Source organism: Nothobranchius furzeri, chromosome 6 (assembly GCF_043380555.1).
Source record: "Nothobranchius furzeri strain GRZ-AD chromosome 6, NfurGRZ-RIMD1, whole genome shotgun sequence".
NCBI lineage: Eukaryota > Metazoa > Chordata > Actinopteri > Cyprinodontiformes > Nothobranchiidae > Nothobranchius > Nothobranchius furzeri.
The window spans coordinates 28864942-28889560 of record NC_091746.1 but is presented as its reverse complement, the minus strand read 5'-3'; the positions used below and the strand labels follow the sequence as shown (position 1 = coordinate 28889560).

General features: G+C 45.3%; 1 protein-coding gene across 2 annotated transcripts in view; it reads left to right on the top strand.

Moving 5' to 3' along the window:
- Positions 1-20125, top strand: part of LOC107393718 (neuronal acetylcholine receptor subunit non-alpha-3) — a 21560-nt gene extending 1435 nt beyond the window's left edge. The window contains exons 2-8 of one of the 2 annotated variants that reach the window (XM_070552088.1): positions 10034-10185; positions 14961-15005; positions 15086-15186; positions 15307-15820; positions 17540-17730; positions 18789-18996; positions 19611-20125. In XM_070552088.1, coding sequence (XP_070408189.1) covers positions 10034-10185; positions 14961-15005; positions 15086-15186; positions 15307-15820; positions 17540-17730; positions 18789-18996; positions 19611-19766 — 1367 coding nt within the window. In that variant the 3' untranslated portion in view covers positions 19767-20125. Of the gene's footprint in view, positions 1-10033; positions 10186-14960; positions 15006-15085; positions 15196-15306; positions 15821-17539; positions 17731-18788; positions 18997-19610 lie in introns of both variants that reach the window. The other variant, XM_070552087.1, reaches the window with a different exon arrangement.
- Positions 20126-24619: the final 4494 nt, after the last annotated feature.

Here is a 24619-nt window from a genome sequence, read left to right as displayed (position 1 = left end):
ATCGGCTAGTGTGAAACTCAGATTGAACGAGACGCTGCAGCTAAGCTACAGCTTATAACGATAACTTGAGATAACTGAGAAAACTGGTATCAGCCCACAGAATCAGAATCGGTGCATCTCTTCTCAGTTTCATTGGATGTTACCCAAAAAAGGGTCAGAATGGTCAGGTGGTCAGAATTAGCATAGTCAGTGGTTGGCTAATGTCAACTAAGATTTATTTATTTATTGGTTTATTTATTTATTTACCATCTAGCAAGAGCATCATTGTCAGCTAAGTCAAGTTAGACGTTTTTTCCAGTGCTTCAACTTTCCAGCACTCTGCTCCAGTAAACACAAGTAATAGAGGGTGTTTAATGTAAAAGTGTTTATCACCAGAATCATGATTTACACATTCATCTCAAATTTACAAGAACCAGAAATAGGTATCGGTCCAAAACACCTGAATGGGTGCATCTCATTTTGGTCAGCCGGTTTTTCAAATCAGTCGGTATTTTGAATAATTATCCCTCTTCTGAACCCGCTTTGTCCATGCAGGGTCGCGGGGGGGGGCTGGTGCCTATCTCCAGCAGTCAACGGGCACGTAGGCGGGGTACACCCTGGACAGAGAGCCAGTCCATCGCAGGGCAACACAGAGACACACAGGACAAACTATCACACACACACACACACACACACACACACACACACTGATGAGAACAATTTAGACAGACCAATCACCCTAACAGTCATGTTTTTGGACGGTGGGAGGAAGCCGGAGAACCCGGAGAGAACCCACGCATGCACAGGGAGAACATGCTAACTCCATGCAGAAAGATCCCAGGCCGGGAAGCGAACCCAGGACCTCCTTGCTACAAGGCAACAGCTCTAACCACTGCGCAGCTGAATTATTATCCATGAATCTGAAACTCTTAAATAAAAATGTTAGACATATGTTTGGAAAGCAAAAATAAAAAGCATTGTTTCTTTATTTCAAAAGCAGAATTGGTAAACTTTGAATTTCAACTCAATAAAAGTACATTTAGACAGACAAAAGTACATTTTAACCCTTTTTTTGTTTTCTTTATTAACGTTGTTACTGAGAATTAATGTTATGTTGGAAGCGTTGTGTTACGAATTTCTGTTGTTTTTATTTGAGCAGGAGTGGAGATTAACAGGATTTACTGAAGAGGTGCAGCAGAGGCGAGGAGCCGAGTTAATGAGGAGCCGACAGGAAACAATCAGCAAACAAAAAGCCGAAAGCCTAAAAAACCAGGATGCAAACACTGAAAATACCGTAAACAAAGGAACCTAAAACTGATTATGAAACAACTGTGAAACATTCAGTTTAGATTTTCTGGAAATGTTAAAAACAAACTCCAACAGATTTAACTTCTACTGTGACCTGGTCGCAATGCTTTTACACTTTTCATCAAAGATTGTCATGAGTCTTCACAAGGATGCAGAGAAGCTGGTGGAGTTTTGAATTCCTCCTGAAGGCCTTGTTGCGTCCGTGTGACGACAACAACCGGTCCTCCACTGCTCTGGTCTGAAGGGACATCCTTCGTCTCTAAACAGAGCTATGCAGCAAAAACACATTTGCATGGACGTAATTTGGGGGGGGGACAGGGGGGACATGTCCCCCCCACTTTTTCCAAAGTCAAGTTTTGACCCCTGCACTTGTTACCATCCAAAACAATATTACGCTATATTAAATTGACACTGGTTGAGCTCTAGGACCAAGCGGAAAACAACAGTTTGTGTTGAAGCCTGTTTCCCATTAGAACATACTGTAAAGATACCCCCACCATCCGTGTCCCCCCCACTTCTTAAGTGAAAATTACGTCCTTGCACATTCGAACCTCCATCCCAATGCACCAGTGCATAAAAAGTGATTCTTCTGGCACCCTCATGGTGGTTCGTCCTGTTGTGCTTCCACAAGGAACAGATGTGGCGTTGTCGAGGTGATCGTAGCAGCGAGGGATCCGTGGGGCGTTTCAGATTAAAGAAGGGTGGGGGGATGCAGGAGTGCATGCTGGGCTCCTCCTGTTTCTCCGTCAGTCGTCAACGAAGCCGCATCTCTAACAAACACAGAGTGCTGAACGCCTTCTCTTTAGATCCCCAAACAGGAAGCAAACACACTAATGCATCATATTTTTCCCAGAGAGATGGACCCACGCCCCCTCCCTTACCCCCAAAACCATCACACTGCACATTCTGATCAATATTTCCCCTAACCTCTGCCAAACACACACACACACACACACACACACACACACACACACACACACACACGGTCGATTAGCTCCTCTCAGACGGAGGCACCAGGCTCTGGCAGAAGGCTCCGCCCCTGCTCCTGGATCTTTGTTGATGCTGATCTGGAAACAGCTGCTTGCTGTTGAGATCTTAAAACTGATGCAGCCTCACTTAGATCACTGGAAGCCGTGTTCAGGTCTGATGCAACAGAGGGTAATTTGAGTCTGAACACAGCGTGTACTTTCACTCTTAATGCCCTGTACACGGGGCAGACGGAAGGAAGGAAGGAAGCCTCATCTCACTACATATTTTTAAAATTACACCGTTGCCATGAGGGCTGGGTACATTTGTGTTCCAGATTAAATTGTGGCACCAAATTATAACAAGAAAAAAATGCAATGAACCAAAATTCATGCTTAAGGTTCTGGATGTCGTAGGGCCGTGTTGGCTGACTCTGCAATATTGCGTGGACGTCAGGGGCATCTTAGGTGTGTTCTTGCTGTGTCGTGGTTCTAATTCCATGCTTTCGTTCGTTTTAAACACAGAAACAGTTTTGTTTACCTGTTTTGTAGCTACAGTTTCGTCTGTCTCCGACCTTCCTGTCCTGTCTGTCTCTGATCGGAACATCCCTAAACTGAACACATCACTCATGTTCCTAAATTTCTACACTGGTTACCAATAAACTACAAAATAGATTTCAAAGTGCTTCTACCAGTTTATAAATCAGCCAACTGCGTTATTTCATTTAGATTCCTTTGGCCTATTTTGAAGTAGAAGTTGACCAATATTTGTTTTTCTATTGCCGATACCGATATGGCCGATGGTCGATATGTACTATATTCCAGTATATCGCCCGACTGATGTATCGGTTTATCCCTGATTGGAAGAGGTAAAAAAACAGGAATTTCAAAGGTTCAAACTATTTCTTTGGTTCAGTTCTGTTAGTTGTTGTTCCCATTAGTGATTGTTGATGGTGATACCTAAACCTACCGGTCATGTTATTGGGCCCACATTAGTACTATCAGGTACTGATTTTAACAAACTCTTGCAAATGTTCCTCTGAGGTTCTGGTCCATCCTGACATGACAGCATAATCTATGACGAGAACCTTCTGTTCCACCACATCCCAAAGCTTCTGGACTGGACTCAGGCCTGGTTAAAGTGGAGGCCGTTGGAGTCCAGCGGACTCATGGTCATGTTCTAGAAACCAGTTGGAGATGATTTGAGTTTTGTGACATGATGCATGATCCTCCTGGAAGTAGCCATAAGAAGATGGGTTCATGTGGCCACAAGGGCTGGACATGATCAGCAACAGTACTCGGGTAGGCGGCGGCATTTAAACCAGGCTCAGGTGGTGCTAAAGGGTCCAGAGTGGGTCCAGAACCCACCCAATACCCACCAGCAGCAATCTGAAGTGTTGATACAAGGCAGGATGGATCCATGCTTTCAAGTTGGCGACACCAACTTCTGACCCAACACCTGAAATTCAGACACATCAGACCAGGAAAGGTCCGGTTCCAGTAGTGGTGATCTTGTGTAGCCTCCGTTTCCTGTTCTTAGCCAACAGGAGAGACTCGCGGTGTGGTCTTCTCCTGCTGGAGTACATCTGGAGCAGCTGGTGTGGTTCTGCAGACTTTGGTAGGAACCAATGCTTCTTTGACCCACAGTTGCCTTTCCATCACATAGAACCAGTACAACTCATTCTCTGACTTCAGCAAGGCACTTCCATCCACACCACTGTCTGTTTTCTGCTTGTCAGTGAACCGTAGAGATGGTTGTGGGTTTAAATCCCAGTCCAGCCTGTCTAATACCACATTCAAAGTGCCCTATATCTCTTTTCTGCATCATTCTGACGCTCAGTTTGAACTTTGATGATTTGTCTTCACCGTTTCCAGACGACTAAAGGCGTCATAATGATCTAATTAGAAATTTGTGTTAGCAAGAACGTAAACAAGCGTCAGTAGGACTGCTCTGGCCAGAATCTGAGCCACATCTGCTTCCTGTCAGCATGCTGTGTGTACAAATGCCTTACACAGTTAAAAACAGCTTCAGTGTTTGGAAAGAAGCAGAAACGGGAATCCGTCCCAAGCCCCTGCTATTTGTTTAGCTGTCTGTTCTCCTTTTCCTTGACCCAGTTAATGTGTCCTGCTCTGAATTCTCTTTCCCGCTCACTCTGCCTCTCCGGCGCTTTGGGGAATTGCTCTGGGTCACTCCTCTTATCAGCTCTCACCACTCCTCTGATGCATTCCTCTTACACGAAAGAGCCGAACTTCTGTCTTCCGTCTGTTGTCGGTTCTGTGACGTGCAGGCTGTGCCACACATCGTCTCCTTACGAGGACAAACGCTCCGAGCTTTGGGCTGATGAAGGCACCGAGTCTCCCAGGGAGGTTCTTGTTTACTGCTTGTGTGTGAATGTCACACTTTGCTCCGAGCGTCCAGCGAACGCTGCAGCCTTTTGTGTCTGACTGCTAAAGTGAACAAGTACCAGAGGAGTGGTTCAGTTTCTGACTTCAGGACTAAAAGGCACAACATGACGCTCTTGGTGAGGAACGCAGGATTTAAACCAAAGCGTTTCTGTTTCTACCCAATGCACGACTCCTTTCTTTACGATATTGTTCATGATTTCCGTTTACAAGTGAAATGAAAGCAGCCTGACTTCCTGGTTTCACTGTAAAACTCCAACACAGGAATCAAATATCTCCCAGCTGCTGGAAAACGGCTGGCGTCTGGTAAAGTGGGAGCGCCACTCCTTCATTCACGGGCTCGCGTCGGACACGAGTGCCACCCTTTAGCTGATGATTATGTCTTGTGCATGAGTGCGCAGAGGGCTCTGTGCTCATTTAGTCTCCCCTGGCAGTTGATCTGTCCGAGGTGATTGTGTCAGCATGATCATTTTCCAGCTTTGGGAGCACGGAAGCGTCCGTTCGGCCGTGACCGGCTGTCAGTGCGAGGCCGATGGTCTGTGTGCTGCAGCATTCGGAGGACACGGCTTCACATTTCCTCCCAAAGAAGAAGCTTAATTTGCTGTTTTATTGGATATTTAATAGAGTTTGGTCAAAAATTAAATAGATGTTTTTTCTAACTCAAGTAAGACGTGAGGCGTGTCTATGGGACACGTGGCACATTCTAGGTTTTTGTGTCACTCTTGGCTGACATTTGTCATTTAGGAAATATTAGACAAGCCAAATAATTTAAGCCAAACTGATTTCTTTTGGTTGATTTCGTTGACTTGGTTGTAGGGTGGAATAATTAACACCTCCCTTGGCCTAAAGCCTCTTTCAGACCAAATGCGTAACCGATGTGGTCCGGTTTTCGTACGGTTTCTGCACGGATCTAGAACCCCCGAGTCCAGTCAGAGCGTTCACACCGGCCGTGGTGCGGTTCAGATCTGGATGTGGAGCTCTAGAAAGGTATTCTAATTTTTCTGGATGCCGCATGCAGATTATAATGAAGTTAAAGAATGACGTGAGCCAGACAGAAAGTGAGACGTGTTTCAGCCAATGGCGCCCCCAAGGGGTGGCCAAGGGTGGCCATGGCCACCCCTAAAAAAATTGCTGGGCCCCCCAGCAAAAGCCAGTGTTAATAAATCATATTAGCATTAATGTTCACTCAAACCATAAATTGATCTTATTTATTCAAGACATAATTGTAAAATAAAATCAAAATAATACGATTTAAGAAATAATCAGAATTTTTAAAAGTACACGTGTTTCTGCTGCTCACCATTTAAAAAAGTTTTATCTCCATAGCTTTTTGTGAACAAAGCAACAGGTGAATTAAACTAAAAAAGCATACATATTTTAAAATAACATTTGAAGTAACTGAAATGTATTTGTCTGAAATGTATGTTTGTGTTTGTAAAATTTGAGCAAAATGTTTTGGATCTATACTGTTTTTTCAATAAAAACAAATAAAAGAGCAATGCAATACATCACCACAAGGCTAAACTCTCCCAGAGTTACCTCAAGGACCAGTGAGGTGTGCCACCCCAAAAAGTTCTCTGGCCTCGTCTGGCCACCACCTCTATCAAAATTTTCTGGAGGCGCCCCTGGTTTCAGCGAGGTACATTTGGTTTAATTTCAAAATAAAACGTGTGTAGCCTTTTTGCCAGCTTTTGTTTTATTATAAATGACAGGCACAGTCCATGTTATTTATACAGGTATATTTTTAAATCTGTCAAATTTCTGATCGCTGCTCTTGTGGGAGCAGAGATCCGGAGACGTTCAGCTCACCAAACGTAGTCTGTGACAATGGCAGTCTGTACGGAAACCAGACCGCCTCCATACCACATTCAGTGTGAAACAAGCTTAAGTTGTAGTTATAAGAAATGAAAACTGAAACATTTTGAAACAGAAGTCTTGGCCACAAAATGTGCTGCCTCTGTGTTTTGACATTCTCTTTTGTCCATAGCTGTACGATTATCTTACACTGGAATCAATCAAATCAATCAATCAATACTATATTGATCCCAGAGGGAAATTAGTTTCAGTACACACAATTCTGAGATCAGACATACATGGGCAAGATACATGACAAAATTGGTGACTGTGGTCATTCGCAACCCTGAGTCGTGCTACCTTAATAGAGATAAGAGGGTTACATGAGGATTGGTTCAGGTGGAGGGAAAAAAAGGTACTTCAGAGTTACCCTCTGCAAAAGGGGGGGGGGGGGTCCTGTTTCCCCAGCGAGAGCAGCCATCTACGGCGCTCTTCTACTGTACAGTCACAGGTGGGAGGGAGATCTTGGGAGAAGCAAAGAGTACATTGACTCATACAGATTGATGACCTCGCCGGGCTGAAGTCCCCCAATCTTGGGGGGAGTCAGGTTTTCACAGCATCTGTCTGCATTCCTTCATAGGGGTTTTATTTGCTCGCCACTCAAGGCAACCAGGGCATCAGATTCAGATAACAAGAATTTGTTTGGGTCAGGCTGAGTTAATTTTCCTCTCTGCATTCAGTCTTTAAACTTTAAACTGAACAATGGAGTTTTTGGTTTATTCATCTTCATAGAAGGTGCCCCTATATAGGCTCAGGTGTGGCGCTGCACCACGGCTGAAATTCCAGCGCCGTAAGAACCCGCAACATCTTTTCTTTTACTCCAATATCGGATGCAGCAAGCTAGTTGCTAATTTTGAATTAACAATGCTAACGGTGAATTAGAACATACTCAAATGACCAACAACTCAATATTATGTTTATTTATGTTTATGTTTATTTATTTAGCAGACGCTTTTATCCAAAGCGACTTACAATTTACAACCTATGGGGCATGTTGTGATCTGTGGGGGAAACCGGAGTACCCGGAGGAAACCCACGCATGCATGGGGAGAACACGCAACTCCACGCAGAAATGCCGCAGCCAAGTTTCGAACCTGCGACCTTCGTGCTGCGAGGCAACAGTGCTAACCACTGCATCACCATGCAGCCAGCAATATTACATTGAAATTAGGGCTGCACAATATATTGAAAAATTATCATCATCGCGATAACAGGACGTGCGATAGGCCCATCGCAAAACATGGCAAAAATGGCGATAAATGTTTGGTTCAAACATTTCCATCCGTGTCATACATCAGCTTTATGTAAACCAGCTCTGTTTTTTACGCGGAAGTATTATTTGACCAATCAAATGAATCAGATGGTTCCGTTAATGTAATACGCCCGCCCCTACATAGACCCTTTTGGAAAGCAACACCTGAACAGAGTTAGCGGCGCTGTTCCCTTGTTCGTCATGCTGGCTCAGAGCAACGAACACACTTTGTGCTGATGTTTCTGGATTCAGCGCTGCTTTCAAACGTGAACGTGACTCCGCTCGGTGTCGTTAATCGTTTTTACTGGGCTGACTCCGACATGTGCCGGTGAACCAACCCACCTTCATGTCGCTAGTGTTAGCCCCAGGCTCCGGTTAGCTTCCAGCTAAAAGGCTACAGCACTCTCCTCCCAGTCCCACCCTGCTAAAGAGGGCCTGGAAAAGTTCCCCCACACATCAAAGTGATTTTTCATTTATGAGCTTTTATAACCTTGTTAATCAGGATAGTTGATTTACTGCTGCACATAAACTGTCAGTCAGAAGCTCTGCTAGCAGGTTATCTTAAGAGGAGCTAGTTCAATTTGTTAGCTTGTTATCAGAATCATAGTTGCAGTTTCATCATCTGAGCTGCTTTTTAAGATCAAGGTAAACTTGTTCAATTTGGGGATAAAAACAAACGTTTTCACATATTTTACATGTAGTTTTTTTTTTGCCAGTTCCTCTTCTGAAAGGTAGACAATTGTTTTTCTCTTTCCCTCAGAAAATCTTAATATTCTCCTAGTTTGGCCCAGCACAGTTCACTTCCCAGTTACAGCAACAGCCTTATATCATAACCACATAAGTGGAGAAAATGTTCGGTAGCAATGAGAGAATTTGCTGTTGCATTTAAGTGATGTTAACTATTATTTAACATTTAAACTTATTTTCTGATATTTTTATTTATTCAGAAAACCCTGGTAAGGGATGTTTTTCTGTATTTGGAGCATCAGAAAAAGTTTTATGGTGGAGGTGATGTTTTAAAGTCACTGAGAAACTGCATGCATGCAGTTTGTTGTTTTGCTGCTAATACAGTAGCAGGTGCAGCTGCTAATACAGTAGCAGGAGCAGCTGCTAATACAGTAGCAGGAGCAGCTGCTAATACAGTAGCAGGTGCAGCTGCTAATACAGTAGCAGGTGCAGCTGCTAATACAGTAGCAGGAGCAGCTGCTAATACAGTAGCAGGAGCAGCTGCTAATACAGTAGCAGGAGCAGCTGCTAATACGGTAGCAGGTGCAGCTGCTAATACGGTAGCAGGAGCAGCTGCTAATACGGTAGCAGGTGCAGCTGCTAATACGGTAGCAGGAGCAGCTGCTAATACGGTAGCAGGTGCAGCTGCTAATACGGTAGCAGGTGCAGCTGCTAATACGGTAGCAGGTGCAGCTGCTAATACGGTAGCAGGTGCAGCTGCTAATACGGTAGCAGGTGCAGCTGCTAATACGGTAGCAGGAGCAGCTGCTAATACGGTAGCAGGTGCAGCTGCTAATACGGTAGCAGGTGCAGCTGCTAATACGGTAGCAGGTGCAGCTGCTAATACAGTAGCAGGTGCAGCTGCTAATACAGTAGCAGGTGCAGCTGCTAATACAGTAGCAGGTGCAGCTGCTAATACGGTAGCAGGAGCAGCTGCTAATACGGTAGCAGGTGCAGCTGCTAATACAGTAGCAGGTGCAGCTGCTAATACGGTAGCAGGTGCAGCTGCTAATACGGTAGCAGGTGCAGCTGCTAATACAGTAGCAGGTGCAGCTGCTAATACAGTAGCAGGTGCAGCTGCTAATCCAGTAGCAGGTGCAGCTGCATATTTTTGCATTAAAAATGTTATGTTGTAATGGAATTCATGCATTAGTTTTTGTTTGCTTTGAACCCAGAGCAGACGTCACACGCAGACGACATCAACACTGCATACTTTAGTATTTGTTCATTTATCATGAGTAATATCGATATCGCAATATTAAGCAATGTTATCGAATATCGCAGGTTTGCCTAATATCGTGCAGCCCTAATTGAAATTAATTGATTTACTTATCAACTTACTGTGTATGACTCGTCTTTGCTCGTCATCAATAATCTTCCGGTGCTGATCCGTAACTGGCAACAGCCATGAAGCTCACGGGACAGGAGTGAAAAAGTCACCCCATGCATTTGAAAAATCGACCACAGTACCCAAATTTGACCACAGGATGTCAAACTGACTTCATTCTTACATAATGCACCTTTAACCTCTGCTGTTCCTTTCCAGCCTCGGAGGACTTTGTGTCGCTGGCCGAGTTGGAAGATTCCCTGCTGAGAAACCTCTTCAAAGGTTACCAGAAGTGGGTGCGGCCAGTCCAGCACGCCAACGACACCATCACAGTTCGCTTCGGACTGAAGATCTCACAGCTGGTTGATGTGGTGGGCAAACGATCAGTTCACAAATACAGCGTACAGTGGCGCGGCTGCCATCAGAATGTTTATTCACTGGGAATGCAAACCCTGACTTTTATAAAGATTTCATCTTAAACATGGTTTTGAATTCTTCTTCAGATATTTTTATGGTCATTATCTTTAGCCAAGTCAAGTCAACTTTATTTATAAAGCACTTTACAACAGCATACACGCTGACCAAAGTGCTTAACAAGCCAAAACGAACAGACGTTTCCTAAAATGCTGAAAATAAGACAAAAGTTCATCAAAAAATAAAAACATGACAAAAACAAACATATCAAACGGACATAAAAGCTACTAAAAACAGACGAAAGAGAAAGAATAGGCGTGCTGCTGCATTTTGCACCATTTGAAGACGGGAGAGGTGAGACTGAGGGAGACCGAGGTACAGTGAGTTGCAATAGTGAAGGCGTGATGAAATAAACTCGTGAATCACCGTCTCAAAGTCATGGATTGAGAGCAGATGCTGAACCTTGCTGATCCTCCTTAACTGATAAAAACTAGCTTTGGTTACGGTGTCGGTGCAGGATCGGCTCAGGTACAGGATCTGCTCGGGTGCAGGATCTGCTCGGGTGCAGGATCTGCTCGGGTCCAGGATCGGCTCAGGTACAGGATCTGCTCATCTGCTCAGGTGCAGGATCTGCTCAGGTACAGGATCTGCTCGGGTACAGGATCTGCTCGGGTGCAGGATCTGCTCAGGTACAGGATCTGCTCGGGTGCAGGATCTGCTCGGGTGCAGGATCTGCTCGGGTGCAGGATCGGCTCAGGTACAGGATCTGCTCATCTGCTCAGGTGCAGGATCTGCTCAGGTACAGGATCTGCTCGGGTACAGGATCTGCTCGGGTGCAGGATCTGCTCAGGTACAGGATCTGCTCGGGTGCAGGATCTGCTCAGGTGCAGGATCGGCTCGGGGTCCTTTGACTGCCGATGACGTCAAAGTAGTTGATTGGCTGAACATGAAGCTTACGGAAGTGACGTTATCACGTTATGATTTTGATTGGTCAGAACAAATTTGCGGTCGTAGTCTTAGCGGTTGTAGTCCTGTAGTCCAAAAATCAACACTTATTGGAGAAAATATGTTTGAATTTCTAAAGGAAATGTAAAATAAAAGCAAATGATAAACGGTGACCCTCAAAAGCTCTTGATGTTGATGAAATGGGGCAAAATAAAATATTAGAACTTTATTGAAATACACCAAGCGACATTTAGAGTCAAAGAATGTATTTAGATAACAACTAAGGAAATATACAGACAACTCCACATTAATACTAAAAGATGTGGCTTCACATATAAGAACTGTTTGTGAGTCCGATGTTGGTTTTATGCAGTTTCACATTCTTTACAAAACAAAGATAATATGGTGTTTTATTAACAAATTACAATTATAAAGAAAACATTTAGGTGTTAACAAGCAAGAATTTATTAACAAAACTGCTGATGTCTTTCCAAAACGTGTGTGTGAAAGCCGAGTAGATTTGCAGTCATGTGACGTCATCGGCAGTCGAAGGACCCCGAGCAGATCCTGCACCCGAGCAGATCCTGCACCCGAGCCGATCCTGCACCCGAGCAGATCCTGCACCCGAGCCGATCCTGCACCCGAGCAGATCCTGCACCCGAGCCGATCCTGCACCCGAGCAGATCCTGCACCCGAGCAGATCCTGCACCCGAGCAGATCCTGCACCCGAGCAGATCCTGTACCCGAGCAGATCCTGCACCCGAGCAGATCCTGTACCCGAGCAGATCCTGCACCCGAGCCGATCCTGCACCCGAGCAGATCCTGCACCCGAGCAGATCCTGTACCCGAGCCGATCCTGCACCCGAGCAGATCCTGCACCCGAGCAGATCCTGCACCCGAGCAGATCCTGTACCGACACCGGCACTGATTTGCTTTTCCAGAAGACTTTTCTTTAGACATCTGGCTGTTCCTCTCAGTTTCTGTCAAGTTCTCAAAGAGACAGAATCATCAGTTAGATGACTGCATTTAGAGCAGTGTGTGTGTAGTAAATTAAAAACTGGACAAAGAGAGGACCAAAGAAGAAGTTCACTAACCGTCCACCAAACCTGGGAGCTGGTTCTCCACGAGAGGAACCACATAGCTGGAGCGTCTTCTTTATGTTCTACTTTCTGAGGTCAGTTCTGCGGCGTGATTAAAGCATCCTGTTGGGATAATTTGGAAAAATTAAATTCTTTAACATGTGATGGAGCTGAGTCACCAGGCTCGTTATTTGGTAGGAATTATTTATAAGAACTTTCTTGCATCTTCTGCATTTCTGACAGTTGTGCACAGGACATGGATCCTTCAACTCTGGCATTTAATTTCCTCAGTTAATATATCATGACATATGATTATGTTACATGCAGCATAATAGTGAAGTTGGGTTGTAGAACCCAAAGGAGCGGATGGTGGTGGAAGGAAGGAAGAGGGCTGGAAATGGATTTCTCCTTACAGGAGACGAGTGACCAGAAGAAAAATATATAAGAACTGAAAACTAGAAACCTGGAACAGAGGAAGGCTGAAGAATGTCCCAAAGCAAATAAAGTGAGACGAAGAAAAAAGAATAGAACGTGGAAAAGCTTTAAAGGTCTAAAGGGATCTTCTGTGGAACCAAACGAGGGATTAAGAGCGCTGAGCTGTAAGAACCCAGATTACATTCATTCTTAAAGCAAGAACACACAAATCAACAAGGACCAGAGAGGTTAACCTTATAAATGCATAATTATTTACACAAATTATATTCACTAGAGCTAGTTCATGGTGTCATTGATGTTCATAATTCAAATGTTTAACGATATTTTAACAAGTTTTCTCTTAAATGAGAAATCCAGTCTCCGTCATCGATTTTTCTGAGTCATTATCTTTTATTCAGCAGCGTAAGGATAATAATCACTGTTTTATTTTTTATAACACTTATCCAGTCATTATTTACTTAGCATTTGGTATTTAATATTAGTCTTTAAAGTTGTGGTTTGCTTGTTTATTCAATACATTTGCAGTGCTCTGGAGTGTAAATCGATGCCTGATGAGTCATTAAGAAGAAGCTCTGTTCTGAGATGCTGGAGATGGGGATCGATTCGCTGGAGTTTTTGACAAATAAAATTGCGCCCACATTTTCAAAGTTAAACACGTCTCTTTTAACAACGGTAGTTTCTGCTTCTATACTGCTCTGCTTCAGCCCTCTCCCCCTCCCCCTGCTTCAGCCCTCTCCCCCTCCCCCTGCTTCAGCCCCCTCCCCCTGCTTCAGCCCTCTCCCCCCTCCCCCTGCTTCAGCCCTCTCCCCCTCCCGCTGCTTCAGCCCTCTCCCCCTCCCGCTGCTTCAGCCCTCTCCCCTTCCCCCTGCTTCAGCCCTCTCCCCCTCCCGCTGCTTCAGCCCTCTCCCCCTCCCGCTGCTTCAGCCCTCTCCCCCTCCCCCTGCTTCAGCCCTCTTCCCCCCTCCCGCTGCTTCAGCCCTCTCCCCCCTCCCCCTGCTTCAGCCCTCTTCCCCCCTCCCCCTGCTTCAGCCCTCTCCCCCTCCCGCTGCTTCAGCCCTCTCCCCCCTCCCCCTGCTTCAGCCCCCTCCCCCTGCTTCAGCCCCCCCCCCCCCCCGCTTCAGCCCCATCCTCCCTCCCCCTGCTTCAGCCATCTCCCCCCTCCCCCTGCACAGCGGCCACAAACTCACTGATGCGCCTGCAGCCTCTCGGAGTTCCTGCTGCTCTAAACATTAAAATAATATTTTCATTTTCTGTTCCTCACTTCTGATTACCTTCAATGGTGTCTGTTTGTTGCAACCAGCAGGTACAAAAACTAACTTGTTTTTATTTGACTATTTTTCTGTCCTGCCTGTTTATTATCTTCCTGCATCTCCTCTCAATCCTAAAGAAAAACTGCTACCTGGGTTCATATATATTCACCTCATGAGTTACCTTTGAACTGCAGTTCTAAAAGATCTACCGACCGCTAAAACAGCGGAGTGCTCGCCGGCCGCACCGGTGAGGTGCGTCACCGAGGACAAAACAGGTGATGTGCCCCGCTCCACAGCAGCGAAACGCATCAGGCACAAATAAAAGACAGAAAACATAAAAGGAAATGAGCCGACATGAACAATCGCGTGTTAAATTTGTTTTTGAGGTGGCGACACCTGATTTGATGTTACTGTGGCCGTGCCCAGGACGCAGATGTCTGGAGCGCGTCAACGATCAGAGCTTTGCATGTGCAAGCTGGTTAAGGTTAGGATGGGGGTGAGGGGAAGGTTAAATTGCAAGAGGGTAAAGGTCACAATTTGGTCAAATGTCCGTTTTACCGCGGGCGTCAGTACCGACGCTCTGGCACAGCACCTCAGTATTTGACGCGCAGCGGCTCGTCGCCTGCTGTCTTTTCCGAGGACTGCATCTTGTCGGTCATTATCATGTGACAGCGACTAGTCGATGAAAGACATAAAAAGTCACTACAGAGCAGTGAAGTCGACTAGCAGCTAATGCAGGAGATAGGTGTAGGAGACTATTTTCATGTTCAGCCTGCATGAAAACCTCAGAGTGACTGATTATATTCAGACATAATGGCTTTTCAGCCCACCACGCCTTTAAAATATGTTTTTGATTAAAGTTACATTTGTAATCTGAAGAAAATACTTCAAGCTGTTCTACTGTAAACAATCTAAATAATCAAAGAAAACAACCTTCTGATGTTGCTGGTTTGCTCCTCATAAGCCTCTCTCATCATCCCCAATGAGCTCCATTTCTTTCTCTTGTGTGTATTTATCCTGCAGGATGAGAAGAACCAGCTGATGACCACAAACGTTTGGCTCTGGCAGGTAAACGCGACAACAGCACCAGCAGATATCAGGCTGATGTTACGCGAGCAGCTCATCGTGTGCTGGTGTGTTCTTTTAAGGAGTGGACTGACACGAAGCTGAAGTGGGACCCTGATGACTACGGAGGTATCACCTCCATCCGAGTCCCATCGGAGACGATTTGGCTCCCAGACATTGTTCTGTATGAAAAGTCAGTTGCACAGATCCCGTCTCATCATCACCCCCTCACCCCCCATGTTTCCATTCTATGTTTCCGTGCCCATCCTGACCTTCTCCTAACCCCGTGTTCATTTCCTCTCAGTGCCGATGGCCGATTTGAAGGTTCCTTGATGACTAAAGCTATTGTGCGCTGGGATGGCACCGTAACCTGGACGCCACCTGCCAGTTATAAGTCCTCCTGCACCATGGATGTCACCTTCTTCCCCTTCGACCGTCAGAACTGCTCCATGAAGTTTGGATCGTGGACGTACGACGGACACATGGTGGATCTGGTGCTGGTGGATCACCACGTGGACCGTAAGGACTTCTTTGACAACGGTGAATGGGAAATCCTCAATGCCACCGGAGTAAAAGGAAGCAGGAGAGATGGGCTGTACTGGTACCCGTTCATCACCTACTCCTTCATCCTGAAGAGGCTACCCTTGTTCTACACCCTGTTCCTCATCATCCCGTGCCTCGGCTTGTCCTTCCTGACCGTGTTGGTGTTCTATCTGCCGTCAGATGAGGGGGAGAAGCTGTCGCTCTCCACATCGGTGCTGGTGTCACTCACCGTGTTCTTGTTGGTCATAGAAGAAATCATCCCATCATCCTCAAAGGTTTGTAGCAGATTTGGATTTCAGTCTCAACTCATTCTCAGGCTATTGACAGACCACTCCTTTAATGACGTATGTGCAGTAGTCTCTAGAGCAGGGCCCCTCAATTATAATGGTCCCAGGGCCACTCACAACAAAGACCCAGAAGCGAGAGGGCGCGGGTGTGTGTGTGTGTGTGTGTGTGTGGGGGGGGGGGCAGGACACCACCTGCCCCCCTTCAGCTCGGCTGTGCGACTGCACTAACCTGTCCCGTGTGACCCTCACCCTTTCACCCTCATGTCCATGCTGTCTCTGGAGGAGCAGATAGGAGACAAGATCTCCTGTAACTTAAAATGAACCAAAGCTTCCTCCCAGTTTCTCTTTAAGCTGAATTTAACATCAGTTTATCATCATGAAACAAAAGAATAAAGTGGAACAAGAACTTCTATCTTCTATTTCTCTCTCCTTTCAACTTCTCCGTGTCCCTAAATAAAAGAGACAGATGATCACGCTGCAGCCGCCGTCACTGACCCCGCCCCCTTCCCAAGACCGGATCTCCCGACATCACAGCACTCGGTCTCTCTCTCTCTCTCTCTCTCTCTCTCTCTCTCTCTCTCTCTCTCTCTCTCTCTCTCTCTCTCTCTCTCTCTCTCTCTCTCTCTCTCTCTCTCTCTCTCTCTCTCTCTCTCTCTCTCTCTCTCTCTCTCTCTCTCTCTCTCTCTCTCTCTCTCTCTCTCTCTCTCTCTCTCTCTCTCTCTCTCTCTCTCTCTCTCTCTCTCTCTCTCTCTCTCTCTCTCTCTCTCTCTCTCTCTCTCTCTCTCTCTCTCTCTCTCTCTCTCTCTCTCTCTCTCTCTCTCTCTCTCTCTCTCTCTCTCTCTCTCTCTCTCTCTCTCTCTCTCTCTCTCTCTCTCTCTGTCGCTGATCGAGCGAGCTGAGTGCGCTGCGTGACAACCCGCTCATTTTAACATAATTCACGGCCCAAATCCAACAGAACCGATCGGGCTGATTCGGTTCGGGTCCGGTCTCAGGTTACAACTCCAGCACTCAGCCCTGCAGAACCACCTAAAGGCAGACCAAAGTTTCCTACCCGGTAAATGTGGAGAACACCGCTCTGACAGATCTGGATGCTGCGCTGGTGCCGCCGTTAAAATAACACAACTACATTCCTCTATAACTGATTATGGTTATCTTCTATGATGCAGAATCGTTTATGTCCGCATCTCGATGCATTGATTATTTGATTATTTTCCTCAGCTCTATGTATGCTCCACTTCCCAGTCGGCCGTCGGGGGTGGGGGTGGGGGGTGCGCACGGGGTTTGGGGGCCACAAAGAGAGGGCTCGTGGGCCGGACGTGGCCCGCGAGCCGCCAATTGAGGACCGCTGCTCTAGAATAAGCTCTGGAGCTCATGTTTCAGGAAGTAGACATCGTATCTCCTGCATTCGGAAATCTCACTTCTGATTGGGTAAGAGCTCCATGATTTCCATGATTTTTATGGCCAGGTGTGCAGTTTTAAGTTATAAAAATCATCCTACAGAATTAAAAAGGTAACTTTTGAGCTGGACCTGAGTACGTTGTTGATGTTTTTCAAGTGAAAACCAACTGAAAGTCTCATCAAAATTCATCGAGAAATCAGCATGGAGAGGCAAAAACATTACTGTCCACCTTTCTTCTCCAAGTATCAGGTGATGCCAACAGCGAAGCAATCTCGTCACCTTGGTGAATCGCTCATTTACGTCAACAGGTGATCCCCCTCATCGGAGAGTACCTGCTCTTCATCATGATCTTCGTCACCTTCTCCATCATTGTGACGGTGTTTGTGATTAATGTTCACCACCGCTCTTCTGCCACCTACCACCCCATGGCACCCTGGGTAAAAAGTCTGTTTCTTCAGAGGCTTCCTCGGCTGCTGTGCATGAGGGGACACACCGACAGGTAAGCCTCAGTCTGGACGCTCAGTCGACACAACGCTCTCCACACCGGTTACCTTCAGAAGATGTCAGCGCTAGTTCTTTTCATAGATAAGTAGCAGCAGCTCAGGAGGTAGAGCGAGCGGGTCATCCAGTGAGTGGAAGGTTGCAGGTTCGATCCCGGCTCTAACCAGAGAATGCTGCTGTTGTGTCCTTGGGCAAGACACTTAACCCGTCTTGCCTGTTGGTGGTGGTCGGATGGAACGGTGATGCCAGTGTTTGGCAGGCCTCACCTCTGTCGGTGCGCCCCAGGGCAGCTGTGGCTACATCATCACCCCTAAAGCTTGGTTTATGCTTGACGCATTCACTTTCCGCTCGGTGATGCGGCTCGCGGATGGAAGGCGCTTCACAACTCGCAGTGTTTATGGTTCATGCGGCTTGTCTCTGCGGTGAGCCAATATTCTCCCAAACTGTAGGGGGCAGCATGGAGCTCTACGGCATGCATCCAACACTACACCATAGAAGTAAAAATTACTGTTGTTTACAACATGTCATTCCAGCATTTTAAACAGCGTCCTTGTCTCTTCCGACAGTGCGAGCTATTTCTCTCCAAGAATTATTAACAACATGTTGATCACGGTGATCTCTGAGAGCTGAATCATACAAATGTCTGTATTTACCAACCTCTGCCATACTAGTTCTTGCCAGTCAGCCATGTTTTTCCACATCCAACCATCAGTGTGGTTAGAAAATTTCCGAGGTGCGCGGTGCGGAAATTTTGGGCCGTGCGGAGGCGCGGCAGAGGGGTGTGGTTGTTAAAATGATGCAACTTTTCCGCGCGGAGCCGTGCGGACCTCGCGGACGCGTCAAGCATAAATCAACCTTAAGAAGGCACTATACAAGTACAGGCCATTTATCATTTACACACACACACACACACACACACACACACACACACACACACACACACACACACACACACACACACACACACACACACACACACACACACACACACACACACACACTAGTCTGGCAGTAGCAATTAAACCTCCAAACTCCGACCTGTGCTGTCAACCTTAGATTTCACTTCCCAGACATCGAGATGCGAAGCCCCGAGCCGAAGCCTCGGAAAGGTCTGGGGAGGAGGAGCCACGGTGGCGGCCCACAGAGAGGAGCCCTCGGCGGGATCGAGGATGAGAACCAAGCGTGGCTCGCGATGCTGGAGAAAGCAACAAATTCGGTCCGCTACATCAGCCGTCACATCAAGAAGGAACATTTCATACGAGAGGTGAGGGACACATTTTTGCCCACGTGTCACATTTTTAAAACCTTTAAAAAAAAAGTTGTAAATCTATACCCTAAAGTATGTTTTTCACCAAATCACTCTCACATAAAGTGGTTTCAGGCTTTTTATTCTGGACAGTTTCAGTACTGTCCAGAATGAGCTATTTTCAGGGCTCTGTCACTTTAGGGAAAACATGCTGGCCACACCCACCCATCCCGATTGGCTGTTTTGGGGCAAGGGGCTTGAAGTAGAGCTGCTGCTCCTCTGTGTCCAGAACACAGGCCTCCCTTAGTGACAACGGGTTCTATGCTAATTTTATTTATTGTGATGTCACAATAGGGAACATTTTCACACGGCTCGTAGAAGTGACTGATTCCTGAAACCAAGGTCTTACAGAAACTCGTGGATAGTTTAATGCAGGTTTTGATTGTTTAAAGAGGCAGTAGACCATATGACAGCACAACTTATTAGCATAACACGTCCCTTTCAAGTCTATTAGTTTTTCAATCCTTTGTTCCACTTCTTTTGAAGATCCCATTAAATGCGTCCCAACAGAGAAGTTTTCTTTGTGTGAGAAAATGCTTGTTGTGGATTTCTGTCTCCGTCTGTCTCATCAGGTTGTACAGGACTGGAAATTTGTGGCTCAGGTGTTGGACAGGATTTTTCTGTGGGCCTTCCTCACGGTGTCGATACTGGGAACCATTTTAATCTTCACTCCTGCTCTGCAGATGTACCTCAGCACACCTACATCTCATTCTCTGGGACTGAATTGATAAAAGATCTGGACTATTTATTTCGATTTGCAGAAACAAGCTCGGGCTCCGGGTTTCATCTTCCCAGCGGTTTAGTTCGCAGCCTCTAACAACCAGGAACTGTTCTGTTTTAAGTCCTTCTCATCCCTCGTCCCACGCTGCACGTGAATGGGATGTGGGAAAGCGGGAGCAATACGTAGGATGAAGTAGTGTGAGTGAATTAGACGTGTTTTTATATGGCTGTAATGATGCAGTGATGATTACAGTAAAATGCACAATTTCACTTTGTAAAAAGTCGGCGGTTTTATCTATCGCGTGTAATTTGTTGTCCACTGTATGTTCCATGTGATGCGTCAGAATAAAAGCAAATATTAAATCAATGTTCTTCGACTGTTGAGACTAATTTGATGGCAACCAGGCAACACAGCAGCTACCCAAGGGCTCCATGGAGTCTGCTCATCCAGGTTCAGCTTCCATTAGTTTGGATGTGCAAGAGGATCCTGAAACGACAGTCTGCATTTGTTTTCTTCTTCAGGTTAGATTCATAAGAACGTGGTTTTTTGATCGCCACATAAAATACTCGAAACATCTTAAAGAGGCGGCAAAAACCAAAAATGCCGCCTGACTTAGCTGGCGATAGTCTGGTACCAGCACATTTCCTGCTTGTTTTAGATCATGAACACAACTGATCTGTTTAATTTAGAGATGAATAATTCCTGTAGACACTAATGAAAGCTGAGGGGAGCACAGCGAGAAGGTTTGGTTTTCCGTTCTTCATACAGACACTAGGGGGTGCTAGAAGCATGCCAAAGCTGTCTAGTTCCCCTTTAAAACACATTTTGATGTCAAGAAAATGCACATTTTTGAACTGCAGCAAAAGTTAGTTTAGCTTTTTGGTGAAAAGACGTATAAGACTACAAATGTTCATCCAACCAAATTTGACATCATTGAATGAGACATGAAGAAGAGGAGGTTCCAAACCTTCTTTCGGGACAACAAAAGGAGCATTAAACATGGAGAAAACCCACGATAAATCCGGCCATGTGATAAGTAGCAGCTACGCTGGAGAGAAGGGATTCTGTAGTGATGTCAGACACACACAACGTCTGATTTGTAGTGATACTATTTACACATTTTTACAAGCTAACAATTCTCAAAGCAAGTGACACACAGTTGAAACTCACAATTCATTTTCATTTAAATTGTAGTACAACATGTGTGTGATTCAGGACTTAAGACAAGGTGGATAAGAAAATAGCTTTTTTAACCCCGTTGACCTGGATTCAATGTCTTCTTAGTTTCAGGACCCGTGAGCCTATCAGAGGGGGAGGAGCCTGATAGTAAAACTTTTATTAGAAATGCTGTTGGTTGTTTCTAATCCCAATGAACATGGAGACGGAAATGAAAGAGGAATGGAAGAAGTGGGGGAAAAGGTTCACAAAAATAAACAATAAAAGGTTGTAAAATAATCCACTTCTAGACCTGCAGAGAGAGAGAGAGAGAGACAAAAAGAAGGTACACACACAAACAAAACCAACATACAACACCAAACAACACGAGGATATATAACAGTAGCAAAATTTGCTGAAAATTCAATTCAATTCAAGTTTATTCATAAAGCGCCAAATCACGACAAGAGTCGTCTCAAGGCACCTCACATAATAAACATTCCAATTCAGGTCAGTTCATTAAGCCAATCAGAAAAAATGTTTCCTAAATAAGGAACCCAGCAAATTGCATCAATCATACCAAGCAAGCAAGCATGCAGCGACAGTGGAGAGGAAAACTCCCTTTTAACAGGAAGAAACCTCCAGAGGATCCTGGCTCAGCATAAGCAGCCATCCTCCACGACTCACTGGGGATCGAGAAGACAGAACACACACACACACACACACACACACACACACACACACACACACACACACACACACACACACACACACACACACACACACACAAAGACAAAGTAATGTTCCTACAGTTACATTGTGATTTCTTAGTAAATATTCTATTTGGTGAGAGATAAACTTTATTGTATTTATCCTAGTGGATCTATAATTAAACGGATAAACTAGTAGTAGCACATCCAACATCAAGGAAACAAAAAGTTATTATCATGAGAGGGAGAATGTTTAAGTGGTTAGCAGCAGTGTGCTAGTCGATGCCCCCCTCCATGAGGCCACCACAGCTCAGCAGAACATCGTTGTAGCTTCTTCTGGGGAGAAAAACGCTTAGAGAGAAAATAAAGTTAACAGCTGAAATTGCAGGAAATAGTACAGTTAAAGAGCAGATTGTAGAAGAAAGCAGTAGAGTGTGAAAAGTGGTCTGTGTGTCCTCCAGCAGTCTAAGCCTATAGCAGCATAACTACAGAGATAACTCTGGATAATCTATCCTATTTAGATGGAGGCATGTTGGAGGCAGGGCAAGGGAGAGCCGTCTTTACCGACTGTACACTCCACCTCCCTCTACTCCCCCACTTGTCCAGATCTAGGCTAGTATCAGATTTTAACCATAGGCACTATCAAATAAAAATGTTTTAAGCCTATTCTTAAAAGTAGACAAGGTGTCTGCCTCACGGACTAAAACTGGGAGCTGGTTGAGCTCTAGGACCAAGCGGAAAACAACTGTTTGTGTTGAAGCCTGTTTCCCATTAGAGCATACTGTAAAGAGCTGATTCTTTTCATGGCTGGAATCGCCAGGCTAGGAGATATTTCCCCCGCTGCTTGGCCAGGGACAACGTTACTTGTGTTGTGGATGAGGCACTGTGGCCAGACTGCAACAGAAGAGAGGAAGCAGCATAGTTTTATTGTTTTACTGTAACTGTATACAGTCAATTCTTCTGTTGTATGTAGTGTATGTGCGCAACTTTGCGCTGGTTGGGAATGGGATAAGCATTGTGTGCAATGTTTTGTGGGAAAACTAAAATAATTTTAACCATGTATTTGTGTGTTCAGAGAGTAAAAACAATATTCTGAAATATTTTACAACACATGTATGCATGTATATACTGTCTGTAGTATAGTAGGTGTAACACAGAACCAAAAAGGCTTAAGTCATTATGATGAATAAGAAGACGTGCTTTCCATTCATCATAGTGTTTTTCATTGAGCACATGAGTGTTCTGCTGGTTCTTATAAATGTCTGTTCATATGATGGTTTGTGTGTCATTTGACAACAAAATCACATTGTGAGGAGGAAGTACATGTTTTGAATGTGAAGGTTCATTTTGCAGGTTAATTGAGGGGTTTTGCCCATTGTGTTTTTTTGGATTTGTGTGTAGAGTTCTGAGGATATGAGGCATGCTTTCAGGAAATGTGTGTAAAGCCATCAGCTCTCATCGGCTGATGGCTTGCAGCTGGGGTGCTGAAGGCAGGCAGAGGTGGAAAGCCAGCCTGACTGGGGACCTGTCCAAGGTCCTGAACCGCGAAAGGGAGGAGAGCTGGGCCTTTCAGGAAGTGGGAGCCCAGCATTCCTAACAGAACCTGTGTACGTACACACACTTGTGTATGCAAGGGTTCTCTACAGGAGTGTCTAGCAGATGGATAGACCCCTGGAAAACATGGAGGAGATCCAAGCCACAGAGATCCAGACATCCCTCTGGAACATGGGATCCCAGGGAGTTCGCCACAGGAGCCTACACCCACTCTCACTCCTCATACACACCCTACACACTGGTCCAGGTTCTACTGCACGGAAGGCACAACCATTCCTAATCCCAGGAGATGGTCGCGTTCTTACTGGAGTAACAATAAGCATGCCTCCCCATCCAGTGTAGGGCAAAGCCACTCACTACCCCACCAGGCTGTAGTTGCTGGTTTGATGCATCATTGAACAGAAGAATCAACCTTTTGGGTCATGAGTAATTTTACCTTTTTGATTTTGGCCCTCGTGTTGAAACATTCGCACATTGTTGACCACGAGTCCTCAAGTAAAGACACTTCAGAGAAGATTCAATCCCTCCAGCAGGTTCTGTGTCTCCTTCTGATGGAAAATCTTCAAAAGGAGGCAACCAGGAGAAATGTAACCTCCGTCTGTTTTTGCACCATTGCACCATCACTCAGCAGTGAGACAGAATTTATGTAGCTAAATATAATAATAGCTGGATAAATGGATTGTAATGTTGTGGCTTTCCCAGAACAATGAAAACTGTTTTTATGTGTGCGTGCTAATAAAAACAGCTTTTTCCTCCAACTGTTCCTGTCAGTAAAGCCGTGACGTTTCACCAAAAGGTTTTAAAGGCCCAACATGCGTGGTTGACCCTGGAGCTCAGCAGCGGACTCGAGTCATGCAGGCTGGAAAAGTCAAATGTTTTTAACTGCAATGACACAAAGTGACCACCAGATGGTAATAAAGGTTTACTGTTATTTTACCCTAAATATCTGAGTTTGGTTCACTTGTTCAATAATAAACAAAAAATCTCATTTAGAAACAGGCTTAAAATTAGATTTTAAAGAATTATTTAGTGTGAGTTTTCAAGCTTTTGTCGTCTACTGAATATTACAGCAAGTCTAAGATTAGTGATGTCATAGATTGTGCTTTGACCCAGTTTTCAGAGGACGGATTTTGTTTCTAGTCTCATTAAAATTGTTTGAACAGTCGCTTGTTTTTTCTGCACTTGAGGAGTCTGACCTCAGTTTTCTCTTTCATTATTCACAGCTACAGATCTGAGTCATAGAGACAGGTGTGTGTGTGTGTGTGTGTGTGTGTGCGCGCGCGTGTGTTGGACTCCAGGACAAATGTGTGTCTTTATGTTTATATTAAAAGGTTTTAATTCCACTTTGCTGTTAGAAAATTAATAATTTAAGGTTTTAAATTGCGTGACAAGACGCAACAGTCAGATAGACCTAAAAGGCAAAAACTGCCACAAACAGGGT